At 39.1% G+C, this 18,883-nt stretch overlaps 1 protein-coding gene across 1 annotated transcript; it reads right to left on the bottom strand.

Annotated features, from left to right (window-relative positions):
• Positions 1-3,701: 3,701 nt before the first annotated feature.
• LOC116861087 (putative olfactory receptor 2W6) lies at positions 3,702-4,631 on the bottom strand. The gene has a single exon (XM_032847577.1). The coding sequence runs from the start codon at positions 4,629-4,631 to the stop codon at positions 3,702-3,704; it is 930 nt and encodes a 309-aa protein (XP_032703468.1).
• Positions 4,632-18,883: the final 14,252 nt, after the last annotated feature.

Below are 18,883 nucleotides of genomic sequence, written 5' to 3' on the forward strand. Positions count from 1 at the left end.
TACAGGTGGCTAAGAGTCTGCTCCATATGCAAATCCTCCTGGAATCTGATGTTTTTCTTCTTCTAAAGGTGACATAAGGTCAAATCCATCAGCCCTGTGCTCCCTGACCACACTGTACACTTGGAATCTACTTTCCTCACCCTCCCGAAGCAAATTCACATCAAGAGGGCAGGGAGCTACACTTAGAGATGTAAAAGATTCATATTTTCTTGTGAGAGGATCCCACAATTGCAGGAAAAACAGTGGCTTCAATGAAAATATGGTTCAAGTTAGTAAGCATTGATTAAATATCTTTGACTTGAGAAGAAAGACCTGGATGTTGTCAGTGTTGAAAAATTTACTATAAACCTTTGAGGAATTTTCAAATTTGTCAAAGTTATAAGCTGCAGTGATGGCTTAGTATTGGTAATGGAATCCCAAGTTTGATTGCATACCTACATTAGAAACACCAACAAAGATTTTGTTATTAAAAATTAAATATTAGAGACAAGTTTCTGGGGATTCTTACTGATAAGACTGAAGGACAAAATTTATATGAGTTTTGCATTATCTGGAAAAGAGTTGTGAAGGCAACAAACCTATATCAGGCCTGGTAAAATAGATTTCCAAAGAGGAAGGCAAAGACAGCACATTGGACCACTCCCCTAGTCCACAAGCCTCCTCTCCTTCCCTTACACACTCTGGCCCCAGCCTTCATGCCCAGGAGAACACAGTGCAGCCTTAGCCAACAGAATTGGGTCTTAGCCTCCAGGCCAACATTGGGTGTCATCCAGTTTCCTCGGGCTTTGTTGAACAGGAGCTGGTGATAAGTGTCCTTAATGGAGTGACTTCAGAAGAGATAAATAAGATAAAGCTGTCCGCTTATTTTAGTCTGAGAGGTTAAGACATGGAGGATTGTATCAATGGATGTGCTTTCCCTCACTAACCTACTTCTATCCTTTTCAAGTCTCATGTTCTTGGACTTGAGTCATTGGGGTCTGACAGAGTCATATGACAATGTAAGTACCAATCCAGGAAACAGGAATTCAACCCCAAATTAAGCCTCTTATAATAAACCCTCTTAGACTCAGCTTTCTTATATAGAGAATATTAATAGTGTTTACCTGTCAGTGTTATTATAAATATTAGCTCAGATAAAATAGGAAAAGGGCTAACCATAGTGTCATAGACAATGTTCAATAAATTCCACTTGTAATGAAACAAGATGGGATCAGGAGGGATAAAAACCATAAGAGACTCTTAATCTCAGGAAACAAACTGAGGGTTGCTGGGGGGTGAGAGGGTAGGGAGAGGGTGGCTGGGCTATGGACATTGGGGAGTATGTGCTATGGTGAGTGCTATGAATTGCATAAGACTGATGATTCACAGACCTGTACCCCTGAAACAAATAATACATTATATGTTAATAGGAAAAAAATAAAGAGAACAGTTGTGTCTTAAAAAAAAATAAATAAATTCTACTTGTTACTATCTTGTAAACATTAAACTATGAAAGAATAAACAAAGAGAAGTGGTTAAAAAAATCATCATAGAAGGAGGTGCTTGGGTGGCCCAATCGGTTAAGTGTTCAACTGTCAACTTTAGCTCAGGTCATGATCTCAGGGTCATGAGATCAAGCCTCATGTCAACCTTCCTTGGGATTCTCTTTCTCTCTCTCTCTCTGTCCTTCCTCAAGCACCCCCCCCCCAACTCAGGCACTTTCTCATCAATCAATCAATAAACAAAAACAAGTAAGAATTAAATATCATCATAGAAGGACAGCTGCCAAAGCAATATTTTCTTAACTTGACTGATAGGATTTGAATATCTAAAGAAAATACTACTGTGTCAAAAGGAATAAAGGAGAATTATTTGTGGCAAGAATTGATCTTACTATTCAAGCTCTAAGTAGAGAAGGTTGTTTGAATCTTTTTTGTTTTTACTAAAAACTGTTCAGACAGGGAAAGGCAAATATCATATGATTTCTTTGTATGTGGAATCTAAAAATCAAAACAAATGAACAAACAAAACAGAAACAGACTCATGGTGGTTGCTATAGAAGTTGGTGGGGGATGTGTGAAATAGGTGATGGGGATTAGGAGGTAGAAATCTCTGGTTATAGAATGAATAAATCATGGGGATGAAAAGTACAACAGGAAATAAACTCGTTACATGTGTGTGGATGCATTGCTAGTGATTCTTATGTCACAGAGACTCAACAAAGAGAATAAGGATTTTTTAAAAAGGACTGGAATTTGGGACAATAGACAAAATTTCTTCCATCTTTGCTTCTGCCTACAGCACAGGTCATGATCTCAGGGTCCTTGAATCGAGCCCCATGTTGGGCTCTCTGCTCAGCAGGGAGCCTCCTTCCCCCTCTTCTTCTGCCTGCTTCTCTGCCTACTTGTGATCTCTCTGCCAAATAAATAGATAAAATCTTTTTTAAATTTTTTTTCTTCCATCCTTTATTTCCAAGATGATGCCACCTAGGTGATTTCTTGAGCTTAAAATGGAAACTTAAGTGTTCTATTAAAAAAAAAAAAAAGAAATATATATATATATATATTTACTTGTTTGTTTTAGAGAGAGAGAGGGAGTGCAAGTGTGGATAGGGGCAGATAGGGGCAGATGGAGAGAATCTCAAGCAGATACCCCACTGAGTGTGGAGCCCAGTGCAGGGCTCATAACCCTGAGATTATGACCTAAGCAAAATCACGAGTTAGAAGCTTAACCAACTGAGCTATCCAAACTCCCCTAAATGTTCTTTTTTAATTATAAAGAAAGGCCACATATGACTACTAATGAGTTCAAAATTTAATTGTATGGAAACTAAAATCACAAGAGCTATCTGGTTCTCTACTCAGCAGGGAAACTTCCTCTCCCTCTACTCCCCTTCCTTCTCATGCTTTCTCTTTCCCTCAAATATACAAATAAAATCTTTTTTAAGAAAGAAACAAGCAAACAAACAAGACAAATGAGCAAAGGGAGAAAGAGAAAGAAAAAAGGGACAGATAGAGGGTGCACAAACCAAGAAATAGACTCTTAACTATGGAGAACAAACTGATGGTCACCAGAGGGGAGGTGGGAGGATGCATCAAGTAGGGGATGGGGATTAAGGGGTGTACCTGCTGTGATGAGTACCGGATGTTGTATGGAATTGTTGAATCACTATATCATACACATGAAACAAATATTACACCATATGTTAACTAATTAGAACTAAAATAAAAACTTAAAAAGCCAAATAACAAAAAAACAAAAACAGGAAACTCCTCACTTAAGAAGAAACAACCTACATCTAGACAGAGTCCTATGATTTGACTGATGTTGTTTTGCCCACCTCTGAAAAATCACTGTAGTCATTAAAAAAAAAAAAAAAAGGTGCTTCAAGAGGAGGCCACTGGTGTTGTCTCATTTTAATTTGACATCTCATCACTTAATCTACAGACTGTGTGCTTTGAATTAGTGTTATCAATCCCCTGTAGTTGTGGATGAAGCCCAAAGATGGGTAAAAGGCAAGTATAGGAGAGATTTCCTAAGGTAGATGCCTTTAAACTGAAGAAAACCAGTTCACATCCAGAGACCAAGGGATGAGGTCACACTTGAAATCATCATGTCCAGCTGTGTTCACTCTACTCTGAAAGTTTGCTCTCCACATCGTCACATACATATCTAAGAGACAGACTCCAGAACTTCATGTATTACCCCAGCACTCCTCTCATTCATGTTTCCTTGGCCCCCTTCTCTCCCTTCAGGAGCCTCTTCATTGTCCCATTTACATCCTTGTTCCTCAGAGTGTAGATCAGGGGGTTGACACTGGGAGTGACAATGGTGTAGAAGAGGGTGAGGAACTTGCCTTGGTCTTGGGAGTAGCTGTTGGCTGGCTGCAGGTACATGTAGATGATGGTCCCATAGAAAAGGGAGACCACTGTTAGGTGGGAAGAGCAGGTGTTGAATGCTTTCTTGTGCCCTGCGGCTGACTTGATCCTCACCACAGCGGCAGCAATCATCCCATAGGAGATGAGGACCAGGAGAAGGGCGACACCCAGGGCAAAGGCAAATGCTTCCACCAATATGGTGTCTTCACAGGACATGGCAATCAGAGCAGGCATCTCACAAAGAAAGTGGTCCACTGTGTGGCGCCCACATCGAGAGAGTTGCATTGTCTGGGGACACATGAAAAAGGAGTGTAAAAAGCCACAGAACCAGGACACAGTCACCAACTGCAGGCAGAGACGTGGGTGCATGACCACAGTGTAATGCAGAGGCCGGCAGACAGCCACATAGCAGTCATAGGACATGACAGCCAGTAGAACACACTCAGTTGAGCCCAACACCATGTAGATATAGAGCTGGGCCACACAGCCATGGTAGGAGATGGTCTTCTCTGGACCCCAAAGGTTCCACAGCAGCTGGGGAACAATGCTCGTTGTAAAGCAGAGATCCAAGAAAGAAAGGTTCCCAAGAAAGAAGTACATGGGCATGTGGAGTCTAGCATCCATGATTGACAACAAGATGATAGCAGTGTTGCCTGCAAGGGTCAGGGTGTAGAAGACCAAGATAAAAGCAAAGAGAATAATCTCCAGTCGAGGGCGATCAGAAAAGCCCAGCAAGATGAATGCTTGTTGGTAGCTGTCATTGTCTCTTCCCATAGTCTTTGCCAGCTGTTATGGAAACACACAAGCAAGTACTGGATAAGACAGCAAATGAAGATTCACCCAGCACTCTCCAATTTCCATGTGTGGGTCTATAAAGTTAGGAAAGTCATCTGCTCTTCCATACTTTTAGCATACACTTACTGATACCTATTGTATGCAAAACAGTGTGTCTGATTCTCCTGCAGGGGTGAGGATGAATTAATTCAGAAGCTACCCTGTTTGGTGAATAATTGCAAATAATTAGAAAGAAGAGAGGAAGTAAAAGTTCTCTAAAAGATTTGTTAAAAAGCTGAGTGTGTTGCAAATTATTCCCAGTTGATCAGAGAATGCCCTATAGAAGAGTTTATGTTCAGGGACACTGCTGTATCTGAGGGAGGTTTTGTTTGGTTTGGTTTGGTTTTTGGGGGTTTTGTTGTTGTTGTTGTTTTCCAAAACACTGGTGAGAATTTTACATGTGGCAGATTAAGCAAAATATATTTCCAGAAGAGAAAGTAGTACTTGCACAGACACAAATAATCAAATTCATGGATGATATTCAGGGAGTTCACAAATATGAATGTCACACAATTCCTTAACAACACATAATTTTATTGAAATTAAATCCAATAAGATTTGACACTCACTATCAGAAAGAGTCTAGATTATAGACTGTACTCTGCCTCTGTAAAAGGCACATCTACACATGTATATCCTGATACTCAGATTCTCTCTCTAGGCCTTAGCTTTTCCTGGTGTGTGCTGTAAAGGAAGCTAGAACTTCTCAAGTCCCCTCACATCTCTACAGGACTGGTGGTATCAGCACAGGCCCTGAACATTTTCAGCTGTACATGTTTCCCACTTTACTGGTGTTCACCTTGTAGCACTAGAGTTCACCGGGCTTGTATCAGCCATGGGGATGGCAAATGCCAATAGCCATTAAGAAATAGCTTTAAACAACATGCAAGAAGGAAGCAGTGGAAATAAGAGTACAGAAACATTCTGAGGTGTGTGTCTCTGTGTGGCTGATGTCAGCTCCTGTCTAGCCTGACTGTGAAGAATTTATGAACTCTACCCAGCTGGGACAATTATTACTCCAGGTATAGGACCCCCAGTAAAGCCCCTTGAAGACACAGAAGGGGGCAGAGAATGATGAGAAGCAACCACCTAAGAACCAGATTGTGTGACCTCACTGTATGAACAGAGTACTCAAAGAGAGACATTCCCACACACATTCCCAGTGTTGGCTGGGAAGAATCATTTGCACATCTGTATCCACAGACCTGTCATGGCTTTTTTCCAAGCTCAAGAGATTCCCAGGAGTGGCAAGGAGAAACTCAACACCAATTGCTTAGCAACATGCATCACTGAGGGCCAGACTTAGCAAAATTGCTGAGAAAATAGGTGACATTTCTCATTTTGCTATTCCTTCATTGCAAGTTGACCCAATGCTCAATCTCATGTCCAGTATCCAGAGGCTGTCCTCTGTGTCATTCTATAGGTATTTCTCCCCAGAAAGGTATTTTAAGCATAAATTACCATATTTTTTTAACATGCTTTAGCTCACCTCTCTAATCTAAACTATGAAATTGAAAGGAATGGAGCTGCTGAAAATGAAAACTGAAACAGGATAGAGCTAAACCTGTAGTCACATGACATTACAAGTCTACACCAGTTTTGATAGCTCTGGCCTAAAGGTCTAAAGCTGGGTTGATGCAGTGGGCTTGATTCTCTGACTCTGCACCAATGCTCAGAGGAGAATTTCCTGAATGATATTCTGTGACCACTGAGTGGGACTTAATTCCAAGCAGTAGAGCTATTTTTTGTCTGCTTCAGATACACAGCACATCCTAAAAGCCATCACTCTTCCACATTTACAATAGGTCAGATGTTTCCCAGATCTTCTCCACTTACAGTTCTGAGCCATTGTCACAACATCCCTGCAAGTTGGGTAGGCCAACTATTAGGATCTCAGTATTAGGGAGGTCCATAATGCCAGTCCAACCCATTAACTCAAAGTTCCCACTCTTCATCCCTCCCTTGTTCTTATCATTTTAAACTTGTTTAAAGGTGGTCATTTCCTCCTGCTTCTTCTGCTAACCTGCACATAGACTTAACAATAAAGGCCTAACACTAAAGTCCATCATTATGGAGAAAAGTTTGTGATCATTTTCAGCATTGCTGGGGAAATTTGCCATGCTTGTTTGGTCACTGTGCCAAAACAGAATGACACATAGGTGTTCAGTTCATTGGGGAAATCAGAAAGGATGATATGATGTGTGTGTATCAAGTCAGGGGATGGCTTAGGATTGCCCCAGCTAGGAATGGGGAAGCAAGTAGAATATACTCTCTCCTTTCTACTTGTAATAGATCCACTTTGTTCGAATTTGGTGTATTCAGTCATTTCTGAATTGATGCAGTAACTCTATTCCAAACTGGAGTTAATGTGCCAAGTGGCAATGAGAAAATGTATTCAATTTCTGCAACAGACACAAACCTTAATAGAACTAACACACAAGACAATTATATATCCTCATTACAAGAGACCAAAGATACAGAAATGAAACTCATTGCTACCACAAAGCTCCTATCCACATCCTCACTCTTGTTTTTCCCAGATTCTGTCAGCCCTCCTTATTTCAATTCCAAAGATCAACCAGGAGTTTTCTTGGGGAGAAGGCAGCTAATTCTGCTCCCATTTAGTTTCTGGGTCTTCCAGAAGAAATTCCAACAAAAACTCTGATGAAGGATTAAGCACAGAAAAGGTCTACCCCATCAAAATGGTAATGAATCTTTAAGTGGCACAGCATGATGAATATCTTAACAATGGTCTGAAGCTCTCTTGACCAGCCTGAGTTAGTGTTTCCTCTGTAGCTCAAGAGGGAAGTGGAAGAGTGCCACATTTCAAATCAGCATGCTTTATGTCACACACATATATACAGGTCCCCTAGGGCTATGGAGATGTCAGGTGACCCCCAGGGAGAAAGGAAAGCATATATTCTAAGAGCTTTAAGAATTTACAAGTGTCATTTTATTGGTACACAAGGGGATGAAAAGGCAAATGTAATATCCTGTCCCCTTGGGAATTTGGAATAGTCTGGGGCCTTGGGACAGATAACAGTTTGTTTACGGAGCTAGGACATTAGGTACTGGTGTTCTCATCCAGAGGATGACCCACTCCCTCATGTAGAAAGGCCCCAGAGAAGCATCATGGAAAGTTACCAAACAAGGCACTCAGGTTTTCATGAAAAGAGAACGGATTTCTGGGTTTCATGTAAAAATAAAAGCAGATCAATTTCTTCATTTGGTCCTGGGTTCACAAAATTAAAACCATGAAACTCTAGGGAGACAAGGAACCCCAAATAGTTGAATCTGTGCCCTCCAACATGGGAAAGAATGGAGTAAGGGAAAACATGTAGGAAAGTCTGAGGTCAGTCATTGCCATATTGAGATGCCAAGGGAAACTTCACTTTTCCTTCTTCAACACCCAGTGTATACTACAGCTTCTACATGCATGGTGCCATATAGTGAGGCTGCTGTCTAGCCAGTCCAGTCTAGTTCAAGTGGCCCAACAATGTCTACCCCTCTCCTGTCCATAGTCACTGTGCTTAATGTCTTTCCAGGGACAAATTGCCTTTTCTTGCCTCCTGCAGACCTCCCAAACACTCTAGAAGAATCCACAACTCTTGGCATATGTTAGTATCTTTTATCTACTTATAAATAGATTGAGATTCATAAAACATAACTTAACTTTGGTCACCAACAATTTTGATATAGTATTGTAATTGTTAATGCATGTTCTTAATGTTATGAAGTCTGCATCTTGGTGTTTGGATACATGTATTTGTGACTGCTTCCATTTGTTTCAGTTTGGGTATATATGTGAGATCTTGGCAATTAAGTACTTAGGATTCCCATTACAGAATATGAAATTCTTAAAAGCACATTCCTATACATATTTAGAACTTACAGGAATTTTAGAAATTATCTGGTCCTTGAGCAGTAATAACAATACTGAGACAAAGAAAAAGTCAGAGAGCTGACTGATATGTGGCCCCTATGTTTGACCCTGACTCTCCTTGTAGGAAAACACAGAACATGTGCAAATGCTTCTAATCTGCAGGCCAGCAATTCCCGAAGTGTAATCCTAGGATCAACATCATCAGCTAACCTGATAATTTGTTAGAATTCCAAATTCGTTTTCTTTTCCCCCTATTACCTGGATCTTCGTTTCTTCCAGCTTCATTGAGATATAACTGAGATATAGCATTGACTAAGTTTAAGGTGCACATGATGATGATTTAACATACATTGTGAAATGATGAACACAATGGGGTTGACTAGTCCCTCCATCATCCCATATAATTAACTTTTTGTACATATGTGTGGTAAGAACATTTAGCATCTTTAAAGTATAATACAGTTTTGCAAACTATAGTCATTGTGGTCTATATTAAAGCCCAGAACTTACTCATCTTTTAACTGAAAGTTTGGACCCTTTGGCCAATATCCTTTTCCCCCACCCCACTCCCAGCCCCTTGCTGTTTCTCTGCCTCTATGAGTATGGCTTTTGTTGTTGTTTCTTTTTAGATTCCACATATAAATGAGAGCATACATTGTTTGTCTTTCTCTGCCTGATTTATTTCATGTTCTCAAGGGTCCATCCATGTTGTCACGTTGGCAGGATTTCCGTCTTTCTAATGGCTGTGTAATAATGGAATATTGTGTATACATTACATAATGGAATATTATAATTTCCATAGCAACTGAACCAGTTGGCATTCCTGCCAACAGAGCATGAGGGAGGGTTCCCTTTTCTCCACATCCTTGCCAATACTTGTTATCTCTTGTCTCTGTGATTTTGGCCATTCTTACAGGTGTGAGGTGGTATTTCATTGTGTTTTTGATTTGCATTTCTCTGATGATCAGTGATGTTGAACACCTTTTAATGTACCTGTTGGTCATCTGAATGTCTTCTTTGGGAAAATGTCTATTCAAGCCCTCTGTGCATATTTTAAACAGGTTATTTGGCTTTTTGTTTATTTTTTGGTTTTTGTTTTTGGGGTTTGGGGGAGTGTTTTTAGGGGGTTTGTTGTTGGTTAGTTGTATGAAATCCTTATATATTTTGGATATTAACCCCCTATCAAATATATGGTTTGCAAATATTTTTTTTCCCATTCTATAGATTCCCTTTTCATTTTGTCAATTGTTTCATTTGCTGTGAAGAGGCTTTTTAGTTTGAGGTAGTCCCACTTGTTGATTTTGCCTTTGTTACTTATGCTTTCTTTTTTTTTAAAGATTTTATTTGCTTGTTTGTGAGAAAGACAGAGACAGAGCACAAAAAGGAGTAGGGGCAGAGGGAGAGAGAAAAGCAGACTCCTCACTGAGCAGGGAGCCTGGTGTTGGACTCCATCCCAGGACCCTGAGATCATGCCCTGAGCTGAAGACAGGTACTTAACAAACTGAGTCACCCACGTACCCCAATCCTTTCAAGTGACATATCCAAAAATATTATTGTCAAGAACAATATCAAAGAGCATTTTTCCTATGTTTTTTCATAGAAGTTTTAAAAGGTTAAGTCTTACATTTTATGTCTTTAATCCATGTCAAGCTGTTTGTTTTTTTTTAAAGATTTTATCTATTTATTTGACAGACAGAGATCACAAGTAGTCAGAGAGGCAGGCAGAGAGAGAGGAGGAAGCAGGCTTCTGATGTGGGGCTCAATCCCAGGACCCCAAGATAATGACCTGAGCCAAAGGCAGAGGCTTTAACCCACTGAGCCACCCAGGCACCCCTCAAGCTGTTTTTTCTAAATGGTGTAAGTTAGGGATTGAAACTCATTGTTTTATATATGATTACCCACTTTACCCAACACCATTTATTGAAGAAATTATTTTGGGCCCCTACTCAATATTCTCTACTCCTTTTTCAACCATTAGTTAAATGTGTATGCAAACAGTTATTTCTGGGCTCTTGTTTATATTCAATTGCCTTTGTGTCTATTTTTATGAAAGTGCCAGACCATTTTTATGAATATAGTCTACAGTCAGGAACTGTGATGCCTCCAGCTTTGTTCCTATTTCTTAAGATTGCTTTGACAATTCATGGTCTTTTGTGCTCCCATTTAAATTTTAGGATTGCTTGTTCTCTTCATATAAAAATCCCATTGGAATTCCAATTGATTGGGATTGCATTAAATCCATGGATGATTTTAGATAGTATGAACATTTGAACAGTATTAATTGTTCCAATCCATGAACCATGAAAGATACCATGGAGTATCTTTTCATTTATATGTAACTTTTCAATTTCTTTTATTAAAGTCTTATAGTTTTGGTATACAGATCTTTCACTTTCTTGGTTAAATTTATTCTTCTGTATTTTATTATTGTTAATGCTATTGTAAATGGGGTTGTTTTATTTATTTTTGAGATATTTTATTGTTGGTATGTAGAACTGCAACTGATTTCTGTATGTTGATTTTGTATCCTGCAACTTCACTGATAAAATTCCAAATTTGTGAACTGCATTTTAGAGTTGCTGAATCAGAAATTCTGAGTGGGGCCCAACAATCTGTGTTTTCATAGACCCTCCAGGTGATGTCCATACATGGCAAATTTGAGAACCATTGCTCTATGCCTATATCTCTTTATCCTTAAAGTCCCCTTTAAATGAGTTTATGTTTGAGTAATAATCTAAAGATATTATATCATAAAGAAAGATTTTATTTGGATCAATTAAACAGATTGTCTTGGGAAATTTTATTATCCATGTGAGATTTCTGTGTGGTTTGAAGTATAGAGTGTATTTTTATCAACTCTAAGTTCAAAGTTTCCTAACAATGTCTCGGGGGGATTTTAATATCAATTAATACAATGAACTATAAATGCTTCTACTGACTTCCTTTTCTTGAGATGCTCCTGAAAAGAGGAAGATTTTGAAGGAACTCACAAAGAGAATAAGTGACATTACCTCGTGCCTCTACCTGGAAAACCTGGTTAGTTGAGAGGGAAGGTAATCAGGAAAAGGTCACAGAAGCCCACTCGCTCAGGATCGAATATCTTTAAGAGAAAAATATGTGAAACAGCTAAATTGGCCAACAATTTTTGGTTGCTTTGCAATAAAAGCTTCAGGAAAGACCAAATGGGGTTTCAATTCCAACTTTCCTTCTCAATAGCTTTATAATTTTTTTTTTTTTTTTTTTAAGATTTTATTTACTTATTTGACAGACAGAGATCACAAGTAGGCAGAGAAGCAGGCAGAGTGGAGGGGGGGAAGCAGGCTCCCTGCTGAGAAGAGAGCCTGATGTGGGGCTCGATCCCAGGACCCTGAGATCATGACCTGAGCCGAAGGCAGAGGCTTAACCCACTGAGCCACCCAGGCACCCCACAATAGCTTTATAATTTTGACAAACTGTCTCACTTCCTCAAGCTTATTTATCAGTAAAATGGAAAAATTAATAAAATACAATTCAAGTGATTGCTGTGATAATGAAATGACATAATAATTCCATGTAAAATATTTCTCACAAGGGATACTTGGGTTATTTAGCCAATTAGCATCCTACTCTTGGTTTCAGCTCAGGTCATGATCTCAGGGTTGTGAGATCCAGCCCCATGCTGGACTCCACAGTCAATGGGGAGGCTGCTTAAGGTTCTTTCTCTCCCTCTTCCTCTGTCCCTCCCCCTGATCCCTCAAATAAATAAATAAATCTTAAAAAAAAATAAATAAAATATTTCTCCCAATGCTCACATATAGTGACAAACCCATGGACATTAGTTATAAATCACTACTAAACTATTTTGTGCTCTAGTCTGCACATTTCTTCAGAAACAAAAAGGTAGTAAAGGTGGACCGGGCTACACATTCTGTCATATGGTGCTTACTGAGGAGGCCCCAAGTTCAAAGCTGGACTTGGAAAATGACATACAAGATGGTGTCTAGAAATAACAATGGAGTTTGATTTTCTTTGATGACTCATCAGTAGTTCATTAACATTGACTTTGTAGTTATTGGCAATCATACTCTCTTTTGCATCTTGTTTGTCTCTGTAATACCATTCTGACTCAATTCACCCCCAAAATTACATCTGCCTCCCATTTCTCCATTTTATGTTTCATTCAATGTTCCTAGGTACTCTTGGGAGAGTGGATAGGGAAATAGAGGTGGCATGTATTTGAAAGCCCATATTTACAGTTTTCATTGGAATGTATCATATATAGAGAAATATGCTTATATTAGAAAGTAGATGGGGCGCCTGGGTGGCTCAGTGGGTTAAAGCCTCTGCCTTCAGCTCAGATCATGATCCCAGGGTCCTGGGATCAAGCCCTGCATCAGGCTCTCTGCTCAGCAGGGAGCCTGCTTCCTCTTCTCTCTCTCTGCCTGCCTCTCTGCCTACTTGTGATCTCTGTCAAATGAATAAATAAATAAATAAATAAGTCTTTAAAAAGAATGAAAGAAAGAAAGAAGACACACCTATGTAACCATCCAAAGGAAGGAAGGAAGGAAGAAAAAGAAATTTCCAGCACCCCAAAGCCCCCATGAACTATTCCCTTCCACCTCTTCAACGATAGAGCTTATCTGCTCTGACTCTATAGACTAGTTTTTCTTTTTTTGAATTTAATATGTGTAATCATACAGTAAATATCTATTTTATTTCTATATTAGTTTGCTCAATTTTGCTTTTATCCTTTTTCATTACATATAGTGTCCATTTTATGAATACATCACACTTAATTTTTTCACTTCCTATGGATAGTTATCAGATTGCTTTCTGTCTGAGACTGTTATGGGTTTAGGTATGAAGGCTATGGGTATTATTGTACATGTCTTTTGGTATAGATGTGCACTTACACCTGATAAATATACACCTAAGAAAAAATTATGATCTTAGAAAACGTGTATGTTCAAATTTAGTGATAAAAATGCCCAAAAGGTTTTCAAAAATATTTTTCAAAATATCAATCATATTCCCATCAGTGGTGAGTGGAGTTACTGTGCTCTATGTCTCCCCTAGTGTGTAATTTATCAAGGCTTAAATTTTAGACCTCGGACATGTTAGTGACACCTCAGTGTATTTTAATAATTTTATTTTTTATAAACATATATATATATATATTTTTCCCCCAGGGGTACAGGTCTGTGAATCTCCACGTTTACAAACTTCACAGCACTCACCATAGCACATACCCTACCCAATGTCCATAACCCCCCCCAACCCCCCTCTGCCCAACAACCCTCAGTTTGTTTTGTGAGATTAAGAGTCACTTATGGTTTGTCTCCCTCCCAATCCCAACTTGTTTCATTTACTCTTCCCCTACCACATTAACCCCCCATGTTGCATCTCCTCACCCTCATATCAGGGAGATCATATGATAGTTGTCTTTCTCCGATTGACTTATTTCACTAAGCATGATACCCTCTAGTTCCATCCATGTTGTCGCAAATGGCAAGATTTCATTTCTTTTGATGGCTGCATAGTATTCCATTGTATATATATATACCACATCTTCTTTATCCATTCATCTGTTGATGGACATCTAGGTTCTTTCCATAGTTTGGCTATTGTAGACATTGCTGCTATAAACATTCGGGTGCACGTGCCCCTTCGGATCACTACGTTTGTATCTTTAGGGTAAATACCCAGCAGTGCAATTGCTGGGTCATAGGGTAGTTCTATTTTCAACATTTTGAGGAACCTCCATGCTGTTTTCCAGAGTGGTTGCACCAGCTTGCATTCCCACCAACAGTGTAGGAGGGTTCCCCTTTCTCCGCATCCTCGCCAGCATCTGGCATTTCCGGACTTGTTAATTTTAGCCATTCTGACTGGTGTGAGGTGGTATCTCATTGTGGTTTTGATTTGTATTTCCCTGATGCCGAGTGATATGGAGCACTTTTTCATGTGTCTGTTGGCCATCTGGATGTCTTCTTTGCAGAAATGTCTGTTCATGTCTTCTGCCCATTTCTTGATGGGATTATTTGTTCTTTGGGTGTTGAGTTTGCTAAGTTCTTTATAGATTCTGGACACTAGCCCTTTATCTAATATGTCGTTTGCAAATATCTTCTCCCATTCTGTCAGTTGTCTTTTGGTTTTGTTCACTGTTTCCTTTGCTGTGCAAAAGCTTTTGATCTTGATAAAATCCCAATTGTTCATTTTTGCCCTTGCTTCCCTTGCCTTTGGCGATGTTCCTAGGAAGATGTTGCTGCGGCTGAGGTTGAAGAGGTTGCTGCCTGTGTTCTCCTCAAGGATGTTGATGGATTCCTTTCTCACATTGAGGTCCTTCATCCATTTTGAGTCTATTTTCGTGTGTGGTGTAAGGAAATGATCCAATTTCATTTTTCTGCATGTGGCTGTCCAATTTTCCCAACACCATTTATTGAAGAGGCTGTCTTTTTTCCATTGGACATTCTTTCCTGCTTTGTCGAAGATTAGTTGACCATAGAGTTGAGGGTCTATTTCTGGGCTCTCTATTCTGTTCCATTGATCTATGTGTCTGTTTTTGTGCCAGTACCATGCTGTCTTGATGATGACAGCTTTGTAATAGAGCTTGAAGTCCGGAATTGTGATGCCACCAACTCTGGCTTTCTTTTTCAATATTCCTTTGGCTATTCGCGGTCTTTTCTGGTTCCATATAAATTTTAGGATTATTTGTTCCATTTCTTTGAAAAAAATGGATGGTACTTTGATAGGAATTGCATTAAATGTGTAGATTGCTTTAGGTAGCATAGACATTTTCACAATATTTATTCTTCCAATCCAGGAGCATGGAACATTTTTCCATTTCTTTGTGTCTTCCTCAATTTCTTTCATGAGTACTTTATAGTTTTCTGTGTATAGATTCTTAGTCTCTTTGGTTAGGTTTATTCCTAGGTATCTTATAGTTTTGGGTGCAATTGTAAATGGGATGGACTCCTTAATTTCTCTTTCTTCTGTCTTATTGTTGGTGTAGAGAAATGCGACTGATTTCTGTGCATTGATTTTATATCCTGACACTTTACTGAATTCCTGTACAAGTTCTAGCAGTTTTGGAGTGGAGTCTTTTGGGTTTTCCACATATAGTATCATATCATCTGCGAAGAGTGATAGTTTGACTTCTTCTTTGCCGACTTGGATGCCTTTAATTTCCTTTTGTTGTCTGATTGCTGAGGCTAGGACTTCTAGTACTATGTTTAATAGCAGTGGTGATAACGGACATCCCTGCCGTATTCCTGACCTTAGCGGAAAAGCTTTCAGTTTTTCTCCATTGAGAATGATATTTGCGATGGGTTTTTCATAGATGGCTTTGATAATATTGAGGTATGTGCCCTCTATCCCTACACTTTGAAGAGTTTTGATCAGGAAGGGATGCTGTACTTTGTCAAATGCTTTTTCAGCATCTATTCAGAGTATCATATGGTTCTTATTCTTTCTTTTATTAATGTGTTGTATCACATTGATTGATTTGCGGATGTTGAACCAACCTTGCAGCCCTGGAATAAATCCCACTTGGTCGTGGTGAATAATCCTTTTAATGTACTGTTGAATCCTATTGGCTAGTATTTTGGTGAGAATTTTTGCATCTGTGTTCATCAAGGATATTGGTCTGTAGTTCTCTTTTTTGATGGGATCCTTGTCTGGTTTGGAGATCAAGGTGAGGCTGGCCTCATAAAATGAGTTTGGAAGTTTTCCTTCCATTTCTATTTTTTGGAACAGTCTCAGGAGAATAGGAATTAGTTCTTCTTTAAATCTTTGGTAGAATTCCCCCGGGAAGCCGTCTGGCCCTGGGCTTTTGTTTGTTTGGAGATTTTTGATGACTGTTTCAATCTCCTTACTGGTTATGGGTCTGTTCAGGCTTTCTATTTCTTCCAGGTTCAGTTGTGGTAGTTTATATGTCTCTAGGAATGCATCCATTTCTTCCAGATTGTCAAATTTGTTGGCATAGAGTTGCTCATAATATGTTCTTATAATTGTCTGTATTTCTTTGGTGTTAGTTGTGATCTCTCCTCTTTCATTCATGATTTTATTTATTTGGGTCCTTTCTCTTCTCTTTTTGATAAGTCTGGCCAGGGGCTTATCAATCTTATTAATTCTTTCAAAGAACCAGTTCCTAGTTTCGTTGATTTGTTCTATTGTTTTTTGGTTTCTATTTCATTGATTTCTGCTCTGATCTTTATGATTTCTCTTCTCCTGCGGGTTTAGGGTTTCTTTCTTGTTCTTTCTCCAGCTCCTTTAGGTGTAGGGTTAGGTTGTGTACCTGAGACCTTTCTTGTTTCTTGAGAAAGGCTTGTACCGCTATATATTTTCCTCTCAGGACTGCCTTTGTTGTGTCCCACAGATTTTGAACTGTTGTGTTTTCATTGTCATTTGTTTCCATGAATTTTTTCAATTCTTCTTTAATTTCCTGGTTGACCCATTCATTCTTTAGAAGGATGCTGTTTAGTCGCCATGTATTTGGGTTCTTTCCAAATTTCCTCTTGCGATTGAGTTCTAGCTTCAGAGCATTGTGGTCTGAAAATATGCAGGGAATGATCCCAATTTTTTGATAACAGTTAAGACCTGATTTAGAACCAAGGATGTGATCTATTCTGGAGAATGTTCCATGTGCGCTAGAGAAGAATGTGTATTCTGTTGTTTTGGGATGAAATGTTCTGAATATATCTGTGATGTCCATCTGGTCCAGTGTGTCATTTAAGGCCTTTATTTCCTTGTTGATCTTTTGCTTGGATGATCTGTCCATTTTAGTGAGGGGAGTGTTAAAGTCCCCTACTATTATTGTATGATTGTCGATGTGTTTCTTTGATTTTGTTATTAATTGGTTTATATAGTTGGCTGCTCCCACGTTAGGGGCATAGATATTTACAATTGTTAGATCTTCTTGTTGGACAGATCCTTTGAGTATGATATAGTGTCCATCTTCATCTCTTATTATAGTCTTTGGTTTAAAATCTAATTGATCTGATATAAGGATTGCCACTCCTGCTTTCTTCTGATGTCCATTAGCATGGTAAATTCTTTTCCACCCCCTCACTTTAAATCTGAAAGTGTCTTCGGGTTTAAAATGAGTTTCTTGTAGGCAACATATAGATGGGTTTTGTTTTTTTATCCATTCTGATACCCTGTGTCTTTTGATTGGGGCATTTAGCCCATTAACATTCAGGGTAACTATTGAGAGATATGAATTTAGTGCCATTGTATTGCCTGTAAGGTGACTGTTATTGTATATTGTTTCTGTTCCTTTCTGATCTACTACTTTTAGGCTCTCTCTTTGCTTAGAGGACCCCTTTCAATATTTCCTGTAGAGCTGGCTTGGTGTTTGCAAATTCTTTCAGTTTTTGTTTGTCCTGGAAGCTTTTAATCTCTCCTTCTATTTTCAATGATAGCCTAGCTGGATATAGTATTCTTGGCTGCATGTTTTTCTCGTTTAGTACTCTGAATATATCATGCCAGCTCTTTCTGGCCTGCCAGGTCTCTGTGGATAAGTCTGCTGCCAATCTAATATTTTTACCATTGTATGTTACAGACTTCTTCTCCCGGGCTGCCTTCAGGATTTTCTCCTTGTCACTAAGACTTGTAAATTTGACTATTAGGTGACGGGGTGTGGACCTATTCTTATTGATTTTGAGGGGGGTTCTCTGAACCTCCTGGATTTTGATGCTTGTTCCCTTTGCCATATTGGGGAAATTCTCTCCAATATACCTTCTGCTCCCCTCTCTCTTTCTTCTTCTTCTGGAATCCCAATTATTCTAATGTTGTTTCGTCTTATGGTGTCACTTATCTCTCGAATTCTGCCCTCGTGGTCCAGTAGTTGTTTGTCCCTCTTTTGTTCAGCTTCCTTATTCTCTGTCATTTGGTCTTCTATATCGCTAATTCTTTCTTCTGCCTCATTTATCCTAGCAGTGAGAGCCTCCATTTTTGATTGCACCTCATTAATAGCTTTTTTAATTTCAACTTGATTAGATTTTACTTCTTTTATTTCTCCATAAAGGGCTTTTATATCTCCCGAGAGGGTTTCTCTAATATCTTCCATGCCTTTTTCGAGCCCATCTAGAACCTTGAGAATCGTCATTCTGAACTCTAAATCTGACATATTACCAATGTCTGTATTGATTAGGTCCTTAGCCTTTGGTACTGCCTCTTGTTCTTTTTTTTTGTGGTGAATTTTTCCGCCTTGTCATTTTGTCCAGATAAGAGTATATGAAGGAGTAAGTAAAATACTAAAAGGGTGGCAACAACCCCAGGAAAATATGCTTTAGCCAAATCAGAAGAGATCCCAAATCGTGAGGGGGGGGGG

This window comes from Lontra canadensis, unplaced genomic scaffold, assembly GCF_010015895.1.
Source record: "Lontra canadensis isolate GAN:19392208 unplaced genomic scaffold, GSC_riverotter_1.0 scaffold190, whole genome shotgun sequence".
NCBI classification, from domain to species: domain Eukaryota; kingdom Metazoa; phylum Chordata; class Mammalia; order Carnivora; family Mustelidae; genus Lontra; species Lontra canadensis.